The following is a 27,075-nucleotide window of genomic DNA, read 5'->3' on the forward strand; positions in this document are numbered from 1 at the left end:
ACGTTGGGAATAATACAAAGCACAAAAAGTGTCACATGATCTGAAACACAGAGTTGATTTATTTGGCTTCAGAAAGAATCTGTTGCATGTGGTTTGGAGGAGAGAATGTTTTCCCTCTTTGCTCTCAGTCTGCTCAGACACAACACATGGAAACATTTTCTGAGAGGCCATGGGTCTGTGAAAGAAAAAAAAAGGAGAAAAAAAAAAGCTGCAGACATTTTATTTCTTCTCCCTCTTTTCATAGCTTTTTGGGTTGTGCTTTTTTTTCTTCTCAAACCTATTGAATTACATACATCTGTTTGCCATATGTAGAAATACCTGGGCTAATGAATATTTGTGACACGCTTAGCAATTAGCAGGTATCATTATGAATTGTTTCTGTACGAATCAAGATGGAAGACGCTTCATCCAGCGACTGCCTTCAAGTGTGGCAGCGATATATCACTCAACACCCTACTTACAGCCTGGATTTCACCATGTAATAAATACACTTCCACTCACATGAGACAGTTGCATGTCTGCTCTATTGTCTGCCATAAATATGCTGGAAGGGTTGGTTAAATATTGATAACACCAATTTTCTGCCTACCCCACACACCCTCTCTCTCCATCTCCACCACACACACAAACATGTACTCACTCACATCTCACACACACACACATACTAAACCCCTCCCTCTTTCTCTCCTTCTATCTCGCGGTTATTTCACCCTCACAGTAACCTTGCTTATGCATATTGCATATGTAAATAAAGCACCCCGCCTCTGAAGTAATTGTGTGCATCCTCTACAGAGCACCATATCTCAGCTCTATGTTTAAGAGGCCGCACTGGTGAAAGACTGAATCTTCTTTGTTTGGGTGAGACTCTTTTCTTTCAGAACTCATCCGCCAACTTAAAAAACTGTAAGAAAAAGCCTCACAAGTGCAGTTTTAATAAACCTCTGTTTCCGTTTCTTGTCTGAGTTGAGAGGGAGTTGGTTATGGGCGGGGCCGAGTCCTCCATCTAGGATTTCTCTCATTTAATATTGTCATTTGTTAACAAAAAAAAGGGGGTGGGACATTACCGATATGTGATATTTATGATGTGTTTGCAACGTTACACCTTTGATATAAATCGCTATGAAAAGTCTTGTGGGATAACGTCTAATTTTTGATTTAAAAAAGACAACTAGACACATGGGTTTGCTTTTTTTAATACATTTTCTTAAAAACACATTAATATATCAACATTATTTACATAACGAAAAACGCATCCAAACATTGTGAAATACAACATTGTTCTTACCTTCCAAAACATTTGTTAACTCATGGATGCATTGTAAATGTATTGTTACCTCGTCACTGGTGATGCGTAAAGATGAACAGCTGTTCCCGATGTATTGGAAAGTGACCAGTACACCAGTGAGGCGGTGATACTTTGGGGCATTCTGACATTCTGACTTATTACAAGTAAAATACATGTCAGTATGGTGTTTTTCACTTACAGTCTTCTAGAGAAGTATGTATTGTATTAAGTATAATAATATTTTTTTTACGAGTCCGTCATACTTTTTTGCATCATATAAAAGCAGAGTTGACTTGAATCGGGCAAAATATTTAATACGATTTTACTTTAATGTATATTCCAATACTTCTTGTCTAATAATGTTAGACAATAAACATAATGTCTATACCACACATATATATATATATATATATATATATATATATATATATGTACACACACACATATGTGTATGTGTGTGTGTACATATATATATATATATATATGTACACACACACATATGTGTATGTGTGTGTGCAGAATTTACTATTCTTGGAATGGGAAATGTGTCACAGTAAAAAACAAAATAACATCTAAAACCTAATTATTCTCATCAGACTGCCACTTTAATTACTGTTACTTCATGTTTAAATCAGACATCACAAAATGAATTACAGAAAAACAAATGTTTTTTAAGGCACGTGGCCTCTGGAGGGAGAGAAGTTTGAAAGTCAAACATTTTTATGTCGGCTGTATGTGTAATTTTTTTTTCAGGTTCTTTAAAAAATGACCGCGAAAACAAGCAGCGATATGAAGGCAGTGGATGAAACATTTAGTATACTGGAGGTGCTCGTGTGTGTTTGATCGCAGGAACTCAGGGTCCGATGGGTGCTCAGACTTTGAAAATCTGAATCTGAATTCATCAGAAATGGAGGTGCAAGTATAGAACAATATATTATACCATGCTATACAGTACTATACTACACTATCCTATACTACACTATACAATACTATACTTTACAATACTATACTATGTTGTACTATACGATACTATGATGTACTAAACATACAGTAATGTACTATACTATAAAGCACTAACTATACCATACTACAATGTACTATACTATACCATAGTATAATGTACTAAACTATACTATACAATACTCTACTATAATGTACTATATTGTAATGTACTATAATGTACTATAATGTACTATATTATAATGTACTATAACTAAAGATTATTCACTTCAATTCAATGCCTTTATGGTCAATGGCATTTGTTTTTGCACATTTTAATATCAAAGATAAGCAAACACATCAAACAAAAGCATTAAATCTATAAAAGCAAAAAAAAAACACAATAAAACCCTACATTAAAAAAAAAACTGTGAGAAATACGAATAAAATTCTGGCATGTCAAATTAATCTGAAATTGTATTCAGACCAATTTGATCGGCAGCTGCTTATTTAACTTTTTTTTTTTTAAGGCTGAGGTATGAAATTACCGGATTACTAGTAGTGCTGTTTTAATCTCTCAACATTTCCACCACAGTTTAAGCTTAAATCAGACACTGACCTGTGGACTGCCCCTGTCTGATGTGCTGCCCTTGTCCAGTCTTGTGTAGTTCCTGTGTACTTGTACTGTTGCTGTAGATGTACACTGTTTGTTTGACAATTAGTCCTGTCAGAGTTGATCTTATAATAAACGCTGGGTTGATTTCTCTGCACTTTTTCCTCTTTTTTTTGTCCCAACACTGCTCTCACTGTCATGTTAGTGAGGTAAAATCGCTCAGGCTTATGGGCGTTTTTGTGAGAACGCTGTTTCTCAAACTGAAACTGTGACCTTTACTTTGACCTTTGCTTCTTTTCTCTCCTTGTAGGTTGTTGTTTCTCTCTCTTGATACTCAGTAAAACACTTCAGAGCTGTTTTCATTTCTGTTGTGACATTTTGGCACCCTCCCTTTGTTTTTTTGTTCCCACGATCATTTCCCTATTTTCTGCTTAGACTTGCTACTCCTGACATATCACTCTATTTGACACAGCACGCACACACATACATACACACACACACACAAGCGTATACACACACACGCACACGCACACACACACACACACACACACAAAACACAGCATATCTCTTTTGCTCTCAATCATGTGTTTCTCATGCGACTATTTAGCATTTCAGTTTATGTCATTAAAAGATCCCGTATGTGGTGTGGGATCATGAGGGACAAACTTCTAAATGTTTCTCATACCACATCACATTGTCCCAAAACTCATCATACAGTACTCTGAACGGTAAATTACAGTATAAATACAGTGTAGTAACTAGAAGGCACTTGGAGAGCATGGGCCTCCTCCAATGTGAACTTAGCTTCATCTGACATAAAACTAAAGTTCATTTCTCACTTTGTTAAAGCCACTAGGTGGCGCTATGCAGCTTGTAGAGTCTTCAGGCTGAGACTCTTAACGTAAACCCTCAGTCTTCATAGTCACTCGTCACCATCTTCTTCAAGTGTTCTGACCCACTTTGTGATGGGTCTGGCTGACCCACTTGGAGGAGTGCATCAGAGTGTAAGACGAAACCTAACATGGTCATTTCCTGATGCCATCAGGTGGTGTTATGACCACTCTGATTAATCACAGCGCCTCCTGCCCCAACATTTTAAGGATCCTGCTACAATCCTCCATCATGTTTTGGTGAAAATGAGTCTGATAGATTTTGCGTAATCCCGCTTATAGAAAACAGATGCATAAGCAGGATTTCCTCGGTGCAGATAATAATAGCAGCCATCGTCGTTATGCTTCTGCGCGGGTTCTCTCCAGGTTCTCCAGCTTCCTCCCACGGACTAAAAACGTCCCAGTTAGGTTAACTGGAGACAACTGGCTCGTAGGCGGGAGCATGAGCGTGTCTGTGTCTACATGTCACCCGGGTGATTGACTGGACCCGCCCAAAGCGAGCTGGGATTGCCTCCTGACCCTTTACGGGATAAGAACTATAGATTATGAATAATCGAATTACAGATATAATATGTACATTTAATTAATTACCGTGTTACTACGATAATGTTCTGTACCAGGAAGAGATGAACCGCGCCGGTGCCACTTGGCACCAACCTGCTCGTTGCCATTTAAACTAAATTCCTGCGAGAACACACACGTCAGGCTCCAATTTACACTATTATCGTAGCTTGATAGCTGTAATAGTGACTGTCCTCCTGATTCACCTATTTGGCAGCAAATCAAAGTCCTATCCAGGTGTTCACTATGATGTCAGCCATCTGTGTGTGTACACACAAACAGATGTGGGCTGACAGATAATCGCTCTACTAACAGCTTTTATTTCACACATCCGAGTGCCGTGAAGATATTTCTATTATCAGAGGAATTGTCCTGATGACATCATTTCCAGGTTGAGACCTTTCAGTCTTGATTGACAGCCTGCGAGCTTAACTAGGTGTACAAACACGTCTAGTTGCGAGGAACTGCTTGTAGTTAGAGTATAAGACATTTAAAGTACAACTATAGACTGAAGCAAGCAATAAATTGCAGCGGAGTGAATATTTTATACTTCTCAGTGTGATTTTGGGTCGGGCTTCTGCCTCTTGGAGAGAGGCGTTGAAGCTGCGAAGCCTCAGAAGCTGCAGGCTTCTGAAGGATTCCAGAGGATCTGAGACCAGTGGAAAATATTGACATATTCAAATTCAAGCTCCAAAAGTAGCTTTTAAGTGTGCTTTCACCTGATTTTGTTGTTTACTCTCCATTATTTACTCTCTCCTTTCTCTGTTTCAGTTTCCACTGTAGCGGGAGGATTTTGTTTTGGCTTTCCGTCACACACAAAAAAACCCTGTAACACTGAACACCCGTGACAGACTCCACCGTTTATCATTCCATATTTAATTGCTCCCCATTCTGGCAGCATTTAACAGTGAAGCTATATTAATAACAGTTAATTAATGCTTAGTTAATGTTAGTTAACTGTTAACTAATGTGTGGAGAACAGACTGACTGATACTGCTTTTTGAGGGCTGACGCTGATAAATAATAAGCCAACAAACGATGGCCCTGGCAGATATTTCGTTTCAGTCATTGCTTTCCTGTGTGTTTATTAGAAAGTTTCTTTTTGGACAAATGTATGAGCAGTAAATGAATGATAAATTTTGAGAGTGGATAAAGTGTCAACTTTAAAAACACACTGAAAAATTAAATTAAGCAAGTTGAAAAAATAACTCCTAAAACGTTTGTTCTTTTGAATGAACATTAAAATGTATGGAGTTCCAAGCGGACTGTCAATGAACTGAAATTTAAAATAAAAATAAAGAAATTCTAACTCAAATTGACAGACTTTAATGTGAACAATGATGAACTATTTTTCCTCTGCTGCACTGCTGAGTAAATGTAAATATATGCTGATAACAATGTTTTGAAAAATGACAAATGTCTAATATCTGGGGTGAGTTACTTGAGAGTTACTTGTTCCCTGTTTTACAAAAACGGTCACAATTAATAAACAATTAATTACAATCGAGTAATGCTTACTTGTCCTGCTTATATATTCCTAGCAATAACTCACTGTTATGAATGTTCCCTTACTGAAGGGATCACAATTCCATATCTATTCAGATAAGTCTGCACCACAGTCCACCCAGTGTACGTTTGAGTAACTAATGTGTGTAATAACAGCAGTTTTCCCCTCTGTATCAACTCCTCAGGCTTCACTCTGACCGCACATTTAATTCTTTGCTTTTGTCAAATCCTTCTACATATGAATAGGATTGTACTGTATACCTGTTTATAGTAGTTATGCTGAGGTAACCTTGTCAAACCTGCTTAGTCCTGGTTTTAGCTGTGTGCCATTTACACCGATCAGCCAAAACATTAAAACCGCCTGCCAAGTGTTGGTGGCTCGGGGATTTACATCGGCCCATTTTTCCAAAGCGTCAACTTTAAGAACTGACTGCTCACATGCTGCCTCATCCATCCATCCATCCATCCACCCATTCATCCATCACTCCACCTGTTACCAGAAAAACAAGGCCATTCATTTGAATCGTCTACGATTTTAATGTTGTGGCTGATCGGTGTAGGAGTCCGGTTCTTCTGTTCTTACCAATCAAACTGATTGATTACTTGTCCTTTGTGGCTATGGAAAGCTGTTTGAATAAGAACTTTGTAAAGATGTTTGATATTCTAGTCTTTTCTGCCCTGTCACTCTCACTCCATACTAAACCACAGCCTACCACGTATTGTTCTATTCTGTTCTACTCCCAGAAGCTCCACTATGTTCTATTCTGTTGCACCCGTTCTGTTGGGTTCTACTCACTTGTATTCTACATGGACAGCAAAGTCTGACGATCATTGTGCGCACTGAGATTTAAAAAGCCCAGAACATATTTAGAGAAATGCAGCATGCCCGCTCCTACGTGCATTCTGAATGAGGCATGTAGTGATATTTGCGTATAACAGTAGCACCGCCTCCCTCCCATTGGACAATGTCTTCACGAGGGCGTGGCAAGGAAATATGAGAGTTGCAAACCCATGCCCTTACTGAGAAGACATGGAGCGCCATGGACACAGTCTACCCGAACCAAGTAGGAATCTCAGCTGAAGACATTTCTATTTATCCAGTGAATAAACCTACGATTTGAGAGGCTGAGAGGGAAGAACGGGTGGCCCGGTTGAGGATGGAGTGTGCATTTGACGCACAGAATCTTATCTCCATTTCTTTGAGGAAAATCCAGAGCTCCAGGACGCAGAGAGGAGGCATCAAGCTCCACAAGAACTTGCTGGTAACATACGTCCTGAGAAACGCCAGGCAGTTTTACATGAGCAAAAACTTGTCGCAGACGCAGAGGACGCATCAGTATGAGGACGTAGCCGCAGTCCGCGAAAGGCAAGAATACCTTGAATTGACGGGAAGCTTTACGGAGTTGGCCGATGACTTCTATTGCAACTTTACAGGGGTTGAGTCGGACACTTGGCACTGCGGAGCGCACCAGCCCAGCAGCCAGTCTGCAGAGGTGGTGGCGCACCAAGACGCATCAGCCTGCGCAATGGTTCCTCCAAGTGACTCTGACCTCATGGTTTCGGAAGCCTGTTGGAGTTGTGCAGACAAGTCCTCCTGGGAGTTACCTATCCCAAACACACAAGCCAACCAAAAGACTGTCCTGGACTTGGACACGCATGTGGTGACTACTGTCACGAATGGATACTTCCACTCAGACTGTTGCGCGCAGCCAAAACAGCTGCAGGGTGCGCAGTGCTACACAAAAAAGAGAAAGATGGACACAAGTTATCATATTGTTGATCCAGAGTTTTATTTGTGTGACTTTGGGCCGGTGCCGTGTAAAAGACTGAGGACTGATGATGAGTCACATTCAGAATCGGAGCAGCTGGACTCCACGAACATCTCCAACCTGATCTCAGTGCTGGGTTCAGGTGGACTATCTGAGTTTGTGAGCTGGCAGCAGACGGACCTTGAGCAAATATTCGCCTCTCAAACAATTTGTTTAAAACATACACTGTTAGCAGGAAGCGGTTGGACAAGAGCAATCGAAGCCTTTTGATTTGTATGATTGTTTTATTTTTCATTGTACCATTTATTTTATTGCTTTCAAATAAACCATGACACGACTGCAATCCTCTCTCTGCTCTGTTATTGAATGTGTGGAGAAATCAAACCAGATCAGATCTGCACTCAAACTTCACTTCTAATTGCTGTATTTTCCTCGCGCAGTATAAATTAACTGTTCTCCTTAATGCTTTTATTTTTCTGGTTATTCGTTTGGGCTGCTGGAGTCTGTCTTTGGTCTCCTGGAGAAACCAGTTCTACTACGGAAGGATGTTGAACGAGCGCCATCATGTGGCTGGTAAAGATCCGTGCAGGGTTATGCAGCAGATCCCAGAGTATTTTTCTGTACCTGTTATTTCTATAAGAGCCTGCTTTCATTTATCAATAAAACTAACATAATGAAACAAATCAGCATTCGAGTTTAGTTGAATCAATAACAATTAATACAAATGTAATCTGCTAGGTTTCAGAGTGAGTGAATACATCAAATTCAGATGAATGGGGTGACCTTTACGTAATTTTTTCCATTGCAAGGTAAAAAGTCAGTATTAAGAATATAAGATGTGCCCTGTTATAATTAATAATAACATTGTTTTTCTCATTACTGGAACCAATATATTAACAGTAACGGTGTAATGATATGAGGTGGCACAACTCTGAGGGAGACTTCTAGTGAAATACTTTGGAGTTGCATGCGTCTGTACCAAACTCCGTTCGGAAAAGCAGGAATTTTAGAGAGGCACAGTTGTCCTTCCCCCGTGGGTCCGAGGGGGGGCGGCGGCTGAGAATAGACGGTGTGCTTGTCCTTGAGACATGACGACCCGGAGGTTCCCCGTCTGTAACGACTTAAGCGCGTCTATCTGACAAGATGTTGGGTCTTTTTGCCAGAGCCACGGTGAGCGTGCTCGTTTTAAGCCTAAATGTGTTTTCGGTAATCATGGAATGGTTGTAACATCTGACGTTTGACTGCATCCGATCAAGGCTGAAGGGGGTGGGGCGAAGCACAGCACAACAACATAATATTGACAACATCAGGTGGAAATGTTACCAATGTTTTTGCACGGGAAGGTTTAAAAAGGGGTTATTATTGTTATTATTATTTATTATTAGCGTCGTGTTAGCTGACAGGTGTTATTACGCTAGCTAGCTTTAGCCGATGCCATGATCTTAGCTTAGCGTGCATGCTCGAAACATGGCCTCGAAAATGAACCGGCACGAAGTTATTAGTTCAAACCAATCAAAATATTATTTAGCTGTATGCCTATCTTTTTATTCATTGTTGTTTTGCTACACGTCCAGGCCAATGATGTAACACACAGTAGTGGGGCCGTTTTATTTTGAAAAGGTGTATCGGAAGTAGATCATTCCTGCCTTGTTTTGAGGTGAAAATAACTGTATATGACCATTAGTGCGGATGATTACATCCCTGCTACTGAATTAAATGGTGTCTTTCTGTTTCAGTTCTTAAGTAATAATTTTAAACTGTATCAGAGATACTTTTGATTTTTTTTTCAAAATTCGATGATAAAAGATGAGTCATCTAATTTGGATAATGACTGCGTGTACAGACATATTTGTTGCTTTCATGTGTTTGTTTAGCTACCATTCCAAAGGTTCAGCTGTGGTAACATTCTATTTATAAGCTGGCAGTGGGGGAGTACAAACAAAAAAAACAACCTCTTACTGCTTTACCAGGTTGTTTTGGTGTCAGTTTTCATAAACCTGGTCATCTTACGGTTAAGTTTGTCTTTGAAGATCACTTGAGAAGTTGTTCAGCTGCAAACCTGCTTCTCACTTCAACCTGGTTTCATTTTACCTTTCAAAACTTCTGTTACATGAATTAATATTCAACAACATGTTGACAGCTGGATATATGAGGCAGCATCAGTCAGCACTGTAGGCTACTTAATCTGATTTATTTGTGATATTTAATAAGGTTATATATTTCTTTTAACGGGGAAGGTGCTCATTCTAACCTGACCTGATTGGAAACCATTTTTTTCCAGCTGCGGCCTGGCATGGTGAAGCCATGTCGCCTTGTCAGACCAGTGACTCGGATCCAGGTTAGGTCTCTGGCTCATCAGGAGGGTTTACCGAAGCTACCCGTTCCTCCGCTGAAGCAGACGTGTGAGCGCTACCTGGCCATGCTGGAGCCTATCGTCAGTGAGGAGGAGCTGGAGCACACCCGAAAACTGGTGGAGGAGTTCCTCAAGGGTGGTGTGGGAGAAAGGCTGCAGAAAGGCCTGGAGCGACGGGCCCGCAAGACTGACAACTGGGTAGATATTTGGTGTATTTAGCCTTCATGTAGCAGGATAGGCCTCTTTCACCACAGCCTTTTTTGGTACAAGCAGCTGGTTTTGATAGAAATTATTGTGGTCCCGTCCTATTTAGTGGGTCACAACCACCCCAGTGAGTCAGCATGCACAATACCAAGGCCCTGGCCCACCTAGATAGGACAGGGCCATAATTTATGCTAATATTTACATCTTAGTTAACTATTTCAAATTAGCTGCTCCGCAAAGTTGCTATTAGCAGCTAAAAAGTAAGGACCCCCTACAGTGAGTTCTGCATCACAGGCCACATTGACGAGCACAGCTGTGGAGGAGTTATTGGACTATGAGTCAGACTTAAAGGTACCACACGGTACTTAAATATTAGTGTGGTGAGTACTAACAGTAAGTAACCTGGATCTTTTGTAGTACTTGACATGTTGTCCATATGTCTGACTACTACTGTGTGCTGCTGTCTCCATGTAGCTGTCAGAATGGTGGATGCAGTCAGCCTACCTAGACTGCCGCATGCCCGTGGCGGTCTACACCAGCCCTGGGGTTGTCTTGCCACGTATGCACTTTCAAGATCGCCAAGGACAGATGAGGTGAGGGTCCAGCACCCACATCTAGGACCACTGCAGTGACCGAGCACCACCAGTTGAACACACAAGAGGAGTCAGTAGTTAGTGTTTTAAAACAGCTTGTTTGTCTTGTTCCTCCCAAATGGGCTGCTATAAACAAACTAATAACCATACTTTAGTGATTTATACCCTGTTGAATACAGTACAAACAAGTTTACATGAGGCTGGAGTCCAGCTGACCTTAACTTAGGCTTCCCTTCCCATGCCGGCTATTTAAAGCCCCCTGGCTGCTCCCAGCATTGCTCAGCTGTCTTCGACTGCTGTGACCCATGGGATATGCAGTCAACGCGATGGCAGGAATATTCTAGTAGAACCAGCGCTAGCAGTCTAGATGTGCAGGGTACAGTAGGCTGTAATGATCAGAGTTGGTCTGATTCCTCTGCCAGTATCAGACATTCCTCTGATACTGGTTAAAAGTGCAGGATCAGTAACAGCAGGTATGCTAGTAGTGTGCACTAGTCTGATACCACATGGTGAATTTTCCATGGAAACGGACCCTGCTGTTTTCTAGTAGGGATGGGAATCAAGACACGGACTCATTAGGGAAGCAGTGGTTAATTCAAAGAATCAACATGGATGCCTCTTTTCTGGTGGTTTCTCTTTGAAAAGCAATGATGTCACATGTCTGCACTGTAAAGGAAAGGGAGAGAATTATTATTGTAATTCATTAGGGATGCACAGTATTGGATTTTTGGCCAGTATCTGATATCCATATTTGCAGATATATTTAAAACTGATTTTGGTGACCACAATATTTACCAGTCTTGGTATTATTTGTGGAAAAAACATCTTTTTAGAACATTTTATATACATAGTGCAACAGATGTAAATATTATGAATGTAAAAAAGTGTTTTCCTTATTTCCAAAACTTTGGAAAAGCCGATAAATCCTATATTTCCTGCATTTTTTCCTCATGGATGACAGATGATGAGCAGATGAAGAGAGCTGTGCAAAACCAAATATCAACCATCAGAACCACTGAGATATGGCTAAGAAATGACCAAATATCTGCCAATACTATTGATGTGCTAATAATATCATGCATTCCTGTACTGTATTTTGACAAGATCAACCAGATAAAATATCTTGTCATCATTCTAAATGTGACGCTTCATGGAGGAGAAGGAGCTCATTTCATCTGCAGACAAAGTTACAATCATAAAAACGGGAGATTTGTGTTTCTCATTGGACAGCGAAGATGAAAGGTTGCTACACTAATATTGGATCGTTGCCGTGCTAAAACCAAATGTTGTGTTCGAGGTTATTAATAAAGCAGAGAGAAGGATGATGATATGTTTGGCATCTCCTCTACAGGTTTGCTGCCAAACTGATTGCAGGAGTTTTGGAGTTTAAAAAAATGATTGACACGTGAGTTTGGCTTAAATCAATCCAAATATCATAGTCTCATTACGAATAGCTTGAAGTGATTTGCAGATGTTTACAAAGCTGAGCATAAGTCATAATTCCATCATGTGTCTCAGAGAGACGCTGCCTGTGGAGTATCTGAGTAAGAAGCCGCTGTGCATGGACCAGTACTACCAGATCCTGTCCTCCTGCCGCATCCCTGGACCAAAGAGAGACACTGTTGTCAATCACAGCATTGGAAAAACTGCTCCCACTCACATCACGGTGGTCCACAACTTCCAGGTTCTTTGGATGGCTTTGCTGATCTTGTTTTTTGCAGTTCTTAGCGAATTACTTCCAGTGAAACAAATCTAACAAAATCCCTGCTGGCTTTTCTCTCCCAGTTTTTTATCCTGGATGTGTACAACAGTGACGGCACCCCACTGACAGTTGATCAGCTCTACATGCAGTTGGAAAAAATCTGGAATACATCTTTGCAGACCAACAAAGAACCAATCGGGATCCTCACATCGCAGCACCGCAACACCTGGGGAAAAGCCTACAACAATCTGATCAAGGGTGAGGGGAGGAGCCTGCGTAGACGCCCCTCAGTGTCACATACATTTATTCCCAGCTTATTTTCACTTAAATTTCCTCAGATAAAACCAATAAAGAGTCAGTTCGTGCCATCCAAAAAAGCATATTCATCGTTTGTTTGGATGCTCCAATGCCGAGGGTGTCTGATGAGCTGTACCCGAGCCGTGTGGCTGCCCAGATGCTGCATGGAGGAGGGGCTCGCTGGAACAGCGGCAACCGCTGGTTTGACAAGACGTTACAGGTGAGTTTGAGAAATGAATATTTTAACCAATAAGTTTGACTGAGGTCATGGTTGAATGTTTTAATTTACTTGTAAATCTTCCTCAGTTCATTGTTGGTGAAGACGGCACATGTGGCCTGGTGTATGAGCACGCTCCTGCGGAGGGCCCACCCATCATCTTCCTCATCGATTATGTGGTCAAATGCATGTAAGTTTAATTTGAATCCCCTGTGTTTTCACCGTTTTTCTATGAACTGAATTTGACTGTAAAATATTTTCTTCAAAGGCAGAGGACTGAAATGGTACGCTCCCCCATGGTTCCCCTGCCTATGCCCCAGAAACTACGCTTTAACATCACCCCTGAGATCAAGAGAGACATCGAGAAAGCCAAACAAAACATGAACATGTACGTCAGCTCTCACTCTAAATGGGATTATCATGGTTATTATCATAGGTGCATAGAGTGATGGAAGGGTGGACCTATTTTTTAGAGGCGGAGGGGGAGGTAAACATTAGCATGGGTTCTAGAGTTTGCGATGAAAAAGCTTATGAGAACCGTTCACCACAAACCCTTTACCATCATCTTGATGATTTTTGGAAGCAGTAGTTAGAAATAAAAACTGATGTTGATGTTGGCTATGAAGGAAATACACCATGGACGCGTGGCTTCAGCGTCACCACAACGATTCTCACACTTCTTGTTTCAGCTACGATGACGTTTCATGGCGATTACAACCTCTGCAGTCTCGTTCAGCCACTTGTTAGCAGCCGCTGCGTTTAAGACCCATTAAAAGTTTTGAAATTAACAAGTTTTGTATTTACTGACACATTTTATGACAGAGCGCAAAACATGAAAATATCTAGAGCTGGTGTGAACCACAGAACTTTTTCCTGGCATTTAACTGAAAACACATTCAAAAATCCCATTTGGTTTTTATAGACGAGGGAACCAGACGTTCAACGATCCTAACCTACTTCTGAGTTTTAGAACTCATTCCTGTTCCACTCAATAGTCAGATGTTCTATTTAACTTTTCTTTGTATCTCTAGAATGGTGCACGACCTCGATGTGAAAGTGCTCAAGTTTTCTCACTTTGGAAAAAATGTGCCAACGCAACACTCGCTGAGTCCGGATGCCTTCGTGCAGATGGCTCTTCAGCTCAGTTACTTTAGGTAACAAATCTCTTTTGTCATTCAAATTGTCATTGAGTGTGCTCTCAGTCATATATCCTGATCGCTGTTCTTCTATTTCAGGATGTATAACATGTGCTGCTCTACATATGAGAGTGCATCATTACGAATGTTCAAATATGGGCGGACAGATGTAATCCGGCCCACCACAGTAGATTCTTTAAAATTTGTCCAGGCAATGCAGGACACATCTGAACAGGTACTGTTCAGCCACGTTTTGACGATAAATGTAGATGTAGGCTGTCTGACTGAACAGTGAATGTTGCCAACAGAACCCAGAGAGGCTGGCACTACTCCAGAAGGCTGTTCAGACACACAAGGAGAACACGTATGATGTGAGGACTGCCCTTCTACATATACAGTATATCAGGTCTGACAACATCTGGTTCACCAAAGCCTGTCTTCTCTTTAGGCCATACATGGCCAGGCCATAGACAGACACCTCCTCGGACTGAAGATGCAGGGTATAGAAGACCTGACCTCTATGCCTGAGATATTCATGGATACCTCTTTCGCTGTGGGAAACCATTTCAATCTCTGCACCAGCCAGGTAGATTTATATAAGCACAAATATTATCATTTTTCAATTTTCTAGTAATATTTGTGCACTAGGTATAATTCCTCACCTCCGCTGTCTCTGCCCAGGTTGGCTCCAAGACAGACTGCGTGATGTGCTTCGGTCCAATGGTGCCAGATGGCTACGGAGTGTGTTACAATCCTATGGCTGAACACATAAACATTGCCATCACGGCCTTCAACAGCTGTGAGGAGACGAACGCAGCCAAGTTTGCCCAGGCTGTAGAGGATGCTCTGGTGGACATGAGAGCGCTCCTGGAAGACTCAGCCGCAGCCAAGTAGTGATCTTCTACTGTAGCCTGGCATGTTGTCGGGGTCCCAGTGGACTGTGTGTGAGGTGGAGCTGAGCCAGGGCTGGACTTGTGGCAGGACGCCGCCATGCTGGCATCCACTCGCAGTGTACTGAGTGTGTTGGAATTGAGGGAAAACTTGTTGTGTGAAGGTTCTGAGAAATGTAAGGCCTTTGAAATGAGGCAAACTTGTTGCTGAGGGACATTCTATATTTTAATAAATTGTGTTAAATATATATATTAAACACCACATAAATGTAATTCGACATTTTTATACACATAAGCAGGACTTTGTGGGCTTTCTTGACCTTAATATTTTGAACGCTTAATTATTTATTTCAGGTTAACATGATTAGAGATATGTAGTCTCCTACTCCTCTCAACAGAATGGAAGCAATAGAGTATTTTACATAAGAGAAAAAAATAAATCAAGGATGCATAAAGGAATATTCCGCTCTGAAACTCCCTGCGGAATGCAGATAGTCTCCATGAAACTCAACCTCGGCCATGTTTCCAGAGGAATGCCACAGAAACAGCTGCTGGCCTTTGAACACGTTGGTCTTTAAGACATCCATGTCCCGAATCTGAAAAAAACAAACAAAAAAACAAAACCCACACATGATGAGACGCTGCTCTCATAATTAGGCCTGCATTGTGTTTTTCACCTCACTCAAGATTACATGCTGCAGCACATGTTGAGACGAGCATTCGCACCATAATGTATGTAGACTGGGAGTTACTGGCGTTGAATACTAATCCTATGTGCAGTGCTTGGATTTTGATCTTCACCGAGGGAGGGGCATTGATGAGGACTCGACAGGTGTGGTTAGTGCTGGACGTTGTTGGGTTCTCAAAGACACCGCTGGAGGAAAACAGCTGCATGTCGCAATCTGTGGGGCAGAGGTAGGAAGTCCCCATGCAGTTGAATACAAATTTAATGTGGTTGTCCAGAAATGTCTCCTCCAGATTCATAAGGGAGGCAGATGAAACAAAAACAGATGTGACACAAAAACCTCCTCACATTAATCCATTAATCACCACTCCATCTATTGATATATGATGGGATCAAGGCCAGCTCTGCATGACTACACAAGACATCATACCCCGATGGTGGCTCTTTTTCATGTTTTTTTGGGAGCTGTAGGTGAGAACAACCCCGTTCCCAGGTGTGAGCAGATGCTGACGCATGAGCAAGACGTTGGTTCTGGTGGTCAACTCGCTACCTGCAACCAGCTCGCATTTCCTCACCAATGCCAGTCGGTCAAAAAAAGCCACAAACTCCTCTGTGGGCACACATTCAAGTTGTGGATTAATTGACTTCTCTTGGAATAGAAGAGATTATTGTCCACATACAAGGTGATGCTCACTTTTTCCGCAGTTCAAAAAGCTGGAATCTACTTTGACGTGAATGACCTCATCCAGGGGTCGACCTATGGCAACTGTACAGTAATCTTGTACATCTCTCAAATCCACGGTGCCTGATTCCTCCAGGAGTAGCTGTCCACATACACCTTGAAAACAGCACATGCACGCACACGCACACACACACACACACACACACACACACACACGCACGCAGATGATAGAACTGCAACTCCCTGCAGCTTTCAATGAGAATTGGTAAAGGGAGTGTGTGTGCGCCTCCTAACTGGGTTTAGGTGGAGGGCTGGTTGGTGGGGTGGTCTGCAAGATGGTGACTGGTTCTGTTGGAGACAGAGGAAGACTGCCAATTTTGTACATTTTATGTCTCTTCATGGGAGACAGGAGAGGTCCCTCTTCTGTGGGGTTATCCTTCACTGCAGGAAGGGCCACTGAGGTAGGGGGCACGTCGCTGCAGCTGCCTGTGTAGCAGCCCTGGATGGTGATTGGCTTGGGCATGTGCATACAAAGCAGGGGGCTGAGGGGCTCAGGTTTGGAGGGGCCCACACAGGACACAGCTCTGGACTGGATGCCATACCCACAGGGCATTGAACACTGGAGAGCAAGGAAAAAACACTACAGACAACGGTGCAAAAAAGTAGACTCCATCTTGTTCTCAGTATAATAGCAATAGGTAGAAATGTGAAGAAGGAAATTTAAAAGGCTAAAATGTCAAATCCAGCTCTCAACAACTCTACTTCTGATGCTGCCTGACAAAACCTCTGAACAGAGAGCTACAGTCTGCAGACCTTCATTTTGTACTTAAATCACTTGTTTATGATCAGCATCTCATTCATGGATTCGTGCATCCTCATTTTTTTCTGGAAAACTAAGTGTGTCCCTTTAAAGTTACACAAAAACTGAAAAAAATGTTGCTTTTTTTAATCCAAATGTTTGATCTATTCCTTTAACTAATCAGTCTCATTTTTTTCATACTCTAATCCATCTGGTAAAATGTACCTGGCTCCAGGGCTCAGCCTCCCATCTGAGGGTGCACACCTGCACCAGGCAGGGCACCGTGGTGGCCGGTTTGACAGAGGGATGGCAGTTCTCCTCCGGCACTACACTCTCTTTGCCTTGGACGAACTGGACGCAAGACACGAGCCTCTGAGCTACACCCATGTCACAAGAGGCAGAGCAGGGCCATGTCCTCAGAACCTTCCACCTGGGGAGGATGAAAGTGCTGGTCGGAGGATTTTTGCTTTCATAAGAACTGATTTCACATGTGCGTGCGTGCGTGTGTGAGCTTTTGCTACCTTGCTGGGCAGCTGTGTGTGTTACATGACACCACTGCTGTTGGTTTGGGAAAGTTACTGCACTGTTCATCGTCCACCACCGTCTCCTCCCCATCTGTCTCTAGAGCGCAGTACAGCACCCTGTTGGCAACCCCTCCTCCACACGTTGAGCTGCAAACTCCAAGCTTAGAGCGCCACCTGGTTGTTAAGAATATAACCTTCAAGATACTCATTTAATTTAAATCATAGCTCTCTTTCCGTTGTCATGTATTGCAGCTCACACAGGAGGGCAGGGAGACGTGTTGCAGGTCTCAGACTGAGGAGGGGGTTTGGTTGAGGCATCACAGTGAAAGTCAGGCAGGCCCAGTCTGGTGTGGTGGTCCACACAGGAAAACCACATCTGCATGGTTCCTGTACAGGCATCAGGCTGATGAGGACATGCTGTTTCTGAGTCAAGGTGTGCATGTGTGTGTGTGTGTGTGTGTGTGTGTGTGTGTGTGTGTGTGTGTGTGTGTGTGTGTGTGTGAGTGAGAGTGCGCGCGTGTGTGTTCACTTACCATTGCCACAAGTCTTTGAGCACTGACTGATAACGGGACTCCAGACATACACAGGAGCTGGTCTGGAGCGTGGCAACAACTTAAGAACAGGCTGCTCCTGTTCACACAAAAAACCCCAAAAAACAAAAAACAAAACAAAACAAGAATGTTTAGGCAAAACTCTCATTTTGAAAAAGGAGGAGAAATCTTAGTCTTTTACCTCTCTCTTTGTTTCCCACCCAATGGGACAGACATCCACCACGCAGGGCACAGACTCAGGTGGTTTTATTTGCTGCGGACAGAAGCTTTGATCAACTTTGACCTCCTGGCCATCCTCTAGTCGAACACAGGACACAACCTGTTTAGCTTCTCCTGGCCCACACACTGCTGAACATTCCCCTGGCTCTGACACATGCCATCTGTCAACACATGTAGTTTTAACATAAATACTCCTGTCGCAGTCTTTGGTCAAGGCGGCATTTTGAGCACCTTCTGTAGAGGACATACTGATGTTTTGGATTCATACCTGGCAGGACACGGCTGAAGACTGCATTTCTCAACAGCATCTGGAGCTGAATCAGGTTGGCAATCCGTATCTGGAACTTTCACAGCTTCAGCTCCCTGTTTCTGAAGACATCTTACAGGACGCACTCTCTCTCCTCCACCACAAGAGGCACTGCAAGGTCCAAACCTTCCTGTGTCCCAGCTGGAAGGCAGTAAAGAGTGATGTAATTGTACTGAGCTTTGTGTGTGTGTGTGTGTGTGTGTGTGTGTGTGTGTGTGTGTGTGTGTGTGTGTGTGTGTGTGTGTGTGTGTGTGTGTGTGTGTGTGTGTTTGTGTGTGTGTGTTTTAGTTTTATTATACACATATCATCACCTAGCAGGACAGAACCCTAGCTGGCAAGTGGTATGGAGAGGAACTGGAGAAGGAAGCCCATCACAGTTATGTTCCTCCAAATGGTTGGTGGTGTCTTTGTCAACGCAGACATGAACATGTTTCTGTACACCTGAAAGAAAAAGTCAGATTAGCAAATGCGACAACTTCTGTGTGTCTCTGTTTGATGTGTGAAAAGACAAACCTGATCCACATGAGACAGAGCAGGGTGTTGTGAACACAACCCATTTGCCTTTAGGTGTGATGTCCGTCAATGCACTGTGTCTGGTAGGTAAATAGAACTCGTAGCTAATGTTTGGGTTTGTTCTCTCTCCATATTCTTTTCCATATTTGCGGTAAACCTAGAAAGAGAAAATACATTGTAAATGTACCAAAATCCATGTTTATTTCTAACCAAGATCAATATTTTTGGTAAAGGATTCTGACTTGAATGTTGATCTCCTGTTGTACTGGTCCAGGAACCCGCACCTCCTCCATCTCAGGCAAAAGATCAGGCGTCAGGTAAATACGGTACTCTAGCCGTTTATCATCCAGCGGCGAGGGATGTGTCATGTTGAGTTCCATGCTTCCCGCCCCAGACACAATGTACTGATCTCCATACATTACAGCTGTGGGTGCAGATGGCAGAGATGATTCAATTTGTTCCTGATGGTCCTGTTGAGTGACCCTGAAGATAAAGTGATGCCACTCACCCATATGAGTGAACAATGGTGCTCTGTTGACGATATGAACCTGTGTGGCATTCAGGGGCAGAGAGAGAAAGGACATGTACTCTGAAACAGAAAGCATGAAGAATTAACAGACGGAAAAGCATTCATTATGGCCGTAATGTTTTCAATGAGTGGATTTTTTTCATTTATGATTATTTTTGGTAGTGAAATAACTTAAACATTTATTATGATGGTGTTGTCTACGACTTTTCTGCCAGTTGATGTTCACGGTGTGTGTGCTACCTCTGGCGTGACCTCCAGTGTAGGAGTCAGACGTTAGAATGCAAGATGATCCATTCCCGCCACACACCCCGCACACGTCCATCACTTTCCCAGAGTCCAGTACACCATCACAGCCAAACAGCTGGTCAGACACACGCCGTTTTAACATGATGTTCACTAATAGCAACATTGCATCAGGCAGGTTTCATCAATCTTCTTTACCTGACATTTCCCTCTCAGACAAGCAGCTGTCGAGCCAAAGGGAGGCGAGCTGATAAACTCACAGCGTGTCCCATCCACAAACTGAGAACCGCGACTCACAATGAAGTTTTCTCCCTCTGACTGGCACATGAACCTGCACTGCTCATCCCCTGCTTATGACAAGAGCAATGAACGAAACAGAATACAAAAATACAAGCTGACAGACGGAGACTGAGTCTTCAGGCCCACCGTGTGCAAAGCCCACAGCAGGGATCCAGGTGTAGAAGGAGGCTGTGTTGGGTTGCAAGTAGAGGGGCTGGAGGTCTGTTTGAGAGCACTGCTCTGCCATGAAATCCAGCTGAGTGTGCTGACATGGCTGCAAAGACAAATTTGGTAAGAAAAGACTGATTCTTGTAGACATTTCTGGGTTGATGATGGTGTCTGAAGTCATCAGGTTGCAGCCTCAGCTGTGTCAGGATTGTGTAGTTCTCTTCATCTAAAATTGATCAGGTGATGACCTCATTTTGCCCCGAGTTAAATTTTTAAACGACCCACTTTACTTTTTATTGAGAGTAACCGCATCAATGCTGATATCCTTGAAAAATTTTGATGTGAGTACACGTTTCATGGGTTCAAACAAAAGAAGAATTCTCAGTCCAATGATCCACTGAGTAAACATTACTGTATGGAGGCCCACAGTAAACATGCCCAGAGTGAACATACCTGCTGGTTACAAAGTTCAGCCTTGATATCTGGACCCTCACAATCACTCCCACCAAATGCAGGTCTGAAAAATCAGACAGACTATCTGTTAAATAAGGAGCTGACACAGGTTCAGACTGATGCCTGTGTCACATTTATTCACCGTGGATTGTTGCACAGGCGTGTGCGGTGGGTGACTCCCCCACCACATGTCCGTGAGCAGGGACTGAGGTCAGACCAGCTCGACCAGGAGCCATGCACCACTACAGAGGAGCCGAGCTCATCCGGGGACACGCAATTTCCCCTCAGACACCACTGTAACAGAGAGAATTGCACCTTATGGAAAATGTACTTAAAACTGCAAACAATTATTACTATAGTCATTAACATTAAAAATGAGTAATACTTGATTTGGAGCACATTCTGTTCCATCCAGCAGTGGAACCAGGAGGCGTTTGCAGGAGCTGTTGTCATCAGGGTTAATTTGACAGGACAGGACCCTACATGCTGGCTGATGGAGAGAACATGACCAGAACTGTAAAAACACGGTTGTAGCGTATGAAGTGCCACCTTGTGGCATCAATCTGCAATAACAATAGATTCACCAGGTCTGGATTGGTGAAAGAGCAGGCTCTCGCGGTGCTCCCAAAAGCTATTCGACACTGGTCATCGACTCCATAGTACAGACCAGGCTTCCAGTCCTGTAGGGAGCCTTCCAGGGCCGGCAGATCCTTTACACATTCAGCTTTCCCTTCGCTGGGAAAACACGTATATATCACTCTCTGTTTCACAGGAGTAAAAACAGTAACTACTGTGTTCCACACTGAGACATTTGAAGAATGACAGGGTGATTTTTTTTTTCGTCAACAGTAATATCAGGAAACTGAACTCAAGCTGGTGTGCATCAAAATACAATACATTCTTTGTCTCATATCAACTATAAAGTCTGAGAGTAGATTTGCCAGATGTTGAAGACAATGAACCTTTGTGTCAAAAGTAGCTCAGGGAGAAAAATGGAACGAGTCCAGTTCCAGTAAAGGCAGAAATTGGAAATTTTCTGTCTGTACAATATTAATCATATAAAAAAACGTTTTAAAGAATTTAGAATCAAAGCCAAATAGTACATTCCCAACATATGAAAATGCAATAAATCTGAAGTGGAAAACTGAGATGTAGACAAAATAGCCTTTCAAATGACCATTTTTTTCCCCCCTCACCTGAAGAATGTGACCAGCTGCTGTCTGCTACAAGGTGACCACGTCAGATCCACGCTGTTGTAGCCCCCATCAGAGGACATCATGAAGCCGCTCCTGCTGCATGTGTTCCCTTCCCCATCATGGTTGACTCCGAAACTGTGTGAAATCAGAAGTTACAGGGATTTTTGGTCTATTTGGTTACATTTCAAGGTGTTATACATTTCTTTTTCTATATTTATGAAATTTAATGATATTTCCTACTTCTTATTGGATTATTATAATTATTTTCCTTCTTAAATATGTATCCTGTTTGCTTTTGACTGCAAAACTAGAATCAGTTGCAGATTGCAGAATCTCTACTTTATATGTGGGTTGTTGGGTGTTGTTGGCCAATCAGGGTTCAATACTGAAATCATTAGGACTCAGATTTTCAGAGAAAGTTACATGAATGACACAATGTCATGAAATCAAATTGATTTCATGACTCTCCTGTATAAATATACATTTAAAATTGATTAAAAGGAGCATTGCAATGCAATAAAGCCATCAAGCATGGAAGAAATATTGCTGGGATTGTTACCTGTGGGCAATTTCATGAGCAATAGTGATCCCCAGGTCAAAGCCAGTGTCTTCTGCGATCACACAGCTCCATTCACTAGAACAAGCCCCGCCCAGCTGTGCCACACCCCTCACCTGGTTGTTCCCATCAGGCAACACCAGGTCATACCTGTGTGTGTGTGATATATCATGATTAAATGGTTTGTTCAACCATCGTATTTAATTTAACACAACAAATATGCATCAAACCTGTCGATGTAAAGGAGAAGATCAGCGTGCAGAGGGTCTGTATCATTGGAGGGGTTTATCCTTCGACCCCAGTCGCACACGCTCCTGAGAGAGGCGGTGATGTCAGTAGACATTTGGATCTCTGGCTGGAAAAAAAAAACAACAACACAAAGATGAGAGCAGTAGGGCAGTAAAGAAAATCAAAAGAACACCTGTTACTCAATCGTGGCTCTTGAGACATTTATCCACCCCTTTTAAATACAGGGTTCTTCTGAAGTCTGGAGTAACGGGGAGCTGCTGACCTCCGGCTCTGACAGGATGATCATGCGGACCAGGTGAACCCTCATGTTCACACCAAGCGTCATGTCTCTTAACAGCTCTGAGGCCTGGGTGGAAGTAGAAACATGAGCCAGAATAATGTAAGTCAGGATGTGCAGAGGTCCACTTTTACCCTGAGCTCTGAACATAACAGTGCCATCAACAGTGTCCTGTCTCTCCGTCCATGCATGTTGAGGTTTTATTAACCCTAGAACGCTAACGTTAAAATGAGCAACACCTTCACAAACTTCGAGTGTATTTTACCTGATATAATATTCCTGTCAAAATATAGCTTTCATCAAAATATATTTAAGTACATCAGTGTATGCCGAATTGAAGTACTCTTCTTAAATTTCCCGATATGCAGTGTCACATAAAATTAAACAGGTTGCCCAGGGGGGAAAGCAGCAACACAATGAAAATCACATGAAAAGACTCCTGTGGGCGAAAATCACCCGACGTTAGTGTTCTAAGGTTAATGGCAGTTAAAGCAGAAAGATGTCCTTGTGCACACACTTACGATGTTAAGGTTGGTAAGAATGTACCGTTCTGTGTCCTGCTTGTGGACCTGCTGGACGTCAAGCCCGACCACCACCAGAAGTTCCAAGTGGGTGATATCAGGCATGAAAGGCAACCGACGCTGCCGACCACTCACTGTGAACCAAGGACACACACATTATGAAGTGATTTTCTTAATGTTTTTGTTTTTAAAGAGGTAAAATAGGAAGGTATTTTCAATAGTAGTCTCTATGAGATACTTCCTTATGTGAGTATTCAGACACTCATACCTGAAGCGTCAGAGGATAAAGAAGAGGAATCAAGAGCTCGTTGGCTGCTGGAGTGATGAAAAAACTGTGGAACACACACAAACACACCCTTTTTGGGTCATCTGTGAAGAACAGCTTTGGATCTGCCACTAAATTTAGACGTGTGGCCCAAATAGCGACTGAAAAAGGGTTTTTACGATCATAAATGATCATCATGTAAATCCAGTGAAACAGATACGACTCTCTGCAGTTTGTGGATTTAAACAGTTGAAAGTTGAGGAGTTCAATGTACTTTGCAGAAGTCCTGAACAGTGGCCTCGCTAACCGCAGCACCGCTGTTCACCCGTAGCTTTCCACCTACCTGGTCCGATGGAGATCTCATTAGAGTGGCGAAGCCAGGCTGCAGTAACTGCAGACAGACTAGAGCCATAAAAATCATGTTTCCCCACTTCCTGTACCTGCTCTGCTTAAGTACTGGGACAATATGTGATCTTCCCACTCACAGGCAAAGAGGGTATGAGTAACGTGTTTATGTCAATAGCAGGGACAAAGTTGATGAGTGGTCCGTCATTTTTTTTTCCCTACTTGAGACCACAGAAACATCTCCCATTGGTTGTTTTTTGTGTGTCCTATGACAGCTTTGTCCTTTGTCACCCTTCGTCACTGAGCAGCAAAAACTTCTGAAATCCCCTTGTATTTGAAGTACTTTGACGATGAGAGAAGGGCATTGATTTCTGTGTAAACAGAATCCACCTTTTGGATCCTACATTCACTTTTAAACCTTTTCCCAGCTGCACCTTTTAATTCATTGCACTAAATAAACATGTGAGTGTCGTTGCCTTTTATAGCCATTAGAGGGCAGTCACGATCCTGTGAAGAGACTGAAGAACCCCGGCGGAAACAGAGGATCTCAAAACACTCACAGTTACTTTTTGGCTAGAATAACAATTATTTCCTGGAGACATACCTGACTACTACTCAACCACCAACCCAAAAATCAGCTTTATAATCAGGGATACAGTTTTTGTCCTCAATTACTGCCCCCAATTATGTGGTCTGGAGTCTGGTTCGTCTCCCTGAAAGTGGCTTACAGACACACACACACACACACACACACACACACACACACACACACACGCACGCACACCTTCACAGGACTGCAAGGGGATTTCATTTCTTTGTCCATGAATGACATTGAATGCTGAATTGCTCATTTGGGAGGCAGGGGATTTACAGTGGAAATGAAAGAAACTATATAATAACTTTACTGAAATGGAAAAGTTTTCTCCTGGTTCTCATTTTCCTTTTTTTTTGCTAGACTGAGCCAGATCTACAAGCTACCTTCATCCCAGTCCAAATATTTCTACTGAATTGAATTCAGGATGCACAATAATATCAGCGAATCATCAGAACCATGAAGATATCATTAAAAACTGTTTATCAGTCCATGTCTCCCTCGTTAACTGCTGGTTATGATGAGGAAACAATTCTGTAAACGTGTGATTTCAAATGTTTTGATAATCAAGAAAAGCTTCACGTTTTCAAATAAACAATAAGTACAAAGTGTACATATCACTTAAACTTGTAAATTAAAGCTATCCGATATCAGCAAATCTCAACATTGTGCATCCCTAAATTGTGTTTGTACTGTTATAATGTCCTTGTGCAGGGAAGTATAGTTGCTGCAGTTCATAATGAATAATCCAAAATGTACCACTTTCAGTATATTTGATGGTAAAATGAGAGTCATTCTGTGCCCTCTTGTGTTCTAAGACACTGCTCCAAATCCCAGTTTCCCCTTACTGCGATGAAGGGATTGACTCCACCTTCCTCTCTTCCTCTCCATCCCTACCTTCCTGAGAGGGACACAGTTTATCTCCATAAAGCCAGGATTCCAGTCCCATCTGCCATCAGTCTGACAGCTATCTGGCCACTGTCAGTCTGAATTAACAGCTGTGTGTCACAGGCATTACACCGGCCTCACTGCTCCACTAAAACCTCAACGCCAGGCTGGATTTACAGAGCACAACAGACCATGATAAGTGTTGCTGGATCCTCACACCCGTGTCTGTTCAGAGGAGGGATTGTATATTTATGATGTACTAAATTATATATCTCTAGTCATATGGGGTACTTAAGTGGGCACAACAGATGATGCCTCAGGAAAATGTTGTTCGGTTGCAAGACGGAGCAAGTTCCTCACAATGATGTCTTCTAGTCGGTAGAGAAATCACTTTTTTCATCCTGTCCTTGTGATTATTGAAAATCTCTGCAAATCTAAATGTAGGAATGGATGAGAAATATCACGAAAACATATGAAAACACGGTACAATTCTTGGGTAGCTGTTGCACTGTAATTCTGAACCTCTCCGGGTTCCATTTTGAGGTGAATTTATGTAAAGTGGCTTTGGCTTGTACGTAAAAGGATTCTGCTGCTCTCTCCATCTGTCACTGTTGTAAAAGATTAATGTGTGCAAAAACTGTAAATGTTCACCTGCTTCTTTATGACAACCCATCACTTAAACTATATTAGGATGAAGCACTCCCATTGAGATATTGTCTTCATTATATGATTTTTTTAAGACACTATTAAGATGTTAGTCTCATTATATCTTGCTTACTAAGCACAGACGTGACAGACCACCAGTAAGATAATAAAATCTTGACCCTCTTATTTTTCTTTTTTCATTTTTAAAGAGGTTCTTGCTTAAATCTAGCACACCTTTCATGTGTCTGCATTCTTATTCAAAGCTAGGTATCTATTTATAACGCCGTCATAGTGATGGATCCGATGGGGAATCAAAGTTATAGCCATACATAATAATATCACCGGCAAACGGCCTAACACACTTTTTCAAGTATATATCTAAATCGTTGCACTTGTTTATGTTTGAAGGACTCTCTCCTCAACTTGTAATATAAGAAAACTCAAGTATATTCCCTCCTGTTTCACTTGCTCTGCTAATTAAGACACGTCTTGGGTTGATGGTACATTGCCAGCCCTGAGATGATGACTTTCCTGCCTGAAAAGCAATATCGAGGGTGTTGAAACTCAGCAGCAATATAAAATAAACAGATATTTTCCAGGCGGTGGTTTTCTTCCAGTAATCCCCCAGCTGTTT

The 27,075-nt window shown here is 42.3% G+C and overlaps 3 protein-coding genes across 4 annotated transcripts; 2 read left to right on the forward strand and 1 right to left on the reverse strand.

Moving 5' to 3' along the window:
* The first annotated feature begins 6,790 nt into the window (after positions 1-6,790).
* On the forward strand, positions 6,791-8,198 carry LOC147260634 (immediate early response gene 5-like protein). Its single transcript, XM_086205487.1, has one exon. It carries the CDS (start codon positions 6,952-6,954, stop codon positions 7,831-7,833), a length of 882 nt encoding a protein of 293 aa, XP_086061613.1. The 5' UTR covers positions 6,791-6,951; the 3' UTR covers positions 7,834-8,198.
* A 380-nt stretch (positions 8,199-8,578) lies between these two features.
* LOC147260635 (carnitine O-acetyltransferase-like) lies at positions 8,579-15,272 on the forward strand. 2 transcript variants are annotated; one of them, XM_086207321.1, is made up of 14 exons: positions 8,579-8,733; positions 9,845-10,114; positions 10,595-10,713; positions 12,065-12,118; positions 12,232-12,397; positions 12,499-12,673; positions 12,754-12,932; positions 13,019-13,119; positions 13,198-13,317; positions 13,961-14,083; positions 14,165-14,300; positions 14,374-14,436; positions 14,514-14,651; positions 14,747-15,271. In XM_086207321.1, exons 1-14 carry the CDS (start codon positions 8,707-8,709, stop codon positions 14,957-14,959), a joined length of 1,884 nt encoding a protein of 627 aa, XP_086063447.1. In that variant the 5' UTR covers positions 8,579-8,706; the 3' UTR covers positions 14,960-15,271. The 2 variants fall into 2 exon arrangements, with proteins under 2 accessions (XP_086063447.1, XP_086063448.1); XM_086207322.1 differs by lacking the exon at positions 8,579-8,733 and adding an exon at positions 8,758-8,873 and having other exon boundaries at positions 14,747-15,272.
* adamts13 (ADAM metallopeptidase with thrombospondin type 1 motif, 13) lies at positions 15,168-24,975 on the reverse strand. Its single transcript, XM_086207320.1, has 29 exons — positions 24,315-24,975; positions 23,975-24,038; positions 23,707-23,840; positions 23,171-23,254; positions 22,890-23,014; positions 22,663-22,809; positions 22,104-22,238; positions 21,492-21,642; positions 21,293-21,397; positions 21,050-21,201; positions 20,908-20,971; positions 20,434-20,560; positions 20,206-20,354; positions 20,005-20,125; positions 19,744-19,824; positions 19,478-19,659; positions 19,236-19,392; positions 19,034-19,163; positions 18,684-18,863; positions 18,378-18,576; positions 18,179-18,275; positions 17,903-18,032; positions 17,643-17,819; positions 17,347-17,551; positions 16,617-16,941; positions 16,335-16,478; positions 16,071-16,250; positions 15,682-15,857; positions 15,168-15,551 (listed from the first exon to the last, which is right to left on the reverse strand). Exons 1-29 carry the CDS (start codon positions 24,390-24,392, stop codon positions 15,396-15,398), a joined length of 4,155 nt encoding a protein of 1,384 aa, XP_086063446.1. The 5' UTR covers positions 24,393-24,975; the 3' UTR covers positions 15,168-15,395.
* Between the last annotated feature and the right edge of the window lie 2,100 nt (positions 24,976-27,075).

The sequence above is a fragment of the Aulostomus chinensis genome, chromosome 6, assembly GCF_037954235.1.
Source record: "Aulostomus chinensis isolate RoL2024-O1b breed Wild chromosome 6, RoL_Achi_v1.0, whole genome shotgun sequence".
NCBI classification, from domain to species: domain Eukaryota; kingdom Metazoa; phylum Chordata; class Actinopteri; order Syngnathiformes; family Aulostomidae; genus Aulostomus; species Aulostomus chinensis.

Bases quoted from the DNA above. Each gene is read 5' to 3' on its own strand.
- LOC147260634 (XM_086205487.1), top strand. From the start codon at position 6,952: ATGGAGTGTGCATTTGACGCACAGAATCTTATCTCCATTTCTTTGAGG.
- LOC147260635 (XM_086207321.1), top strand. From the start codon at position 8,707: ATGTTGGGTCTTTTTGCCAGAGCCACG. The intron at 12,398-12,498 runs GTTCTTTGGATG...TTTCTCTCCCAG, and splicing joins CGGTGGTCCACAACTTCCAG to TTTTTTATCCTGGATGTGTA. The intron at 13,120-13,197 runs GTAAGTTTAATT...TTTTCTTCAAAG, and splicing joins GATTATGTGGTCAAATGCAT to GCAGAGGACTGAAATGGTAC.
- adamts13 (XM_086207320.1), bottom strand. From the start codon at position 24,392: ATGATTTTTATGGCTCTAGTCTGTCTGCAGTTACTGCAGCCTGGCTTC. The intron at 18,577-18,683 runs GTATGAATCCAA...ATGTGTTGACAG, and splicing joins CTTCAGCCGTGTCCTGCCAG to ATGGCATGTGTCAGAGCCAG. The intron at 18,033-18,178 runs GTAAGTGAACAC...ATGCCTGTACAG, and splicing joins CTCAAAGACTTGTGGCAATG to GAACCATGCAGATGTGGTTT.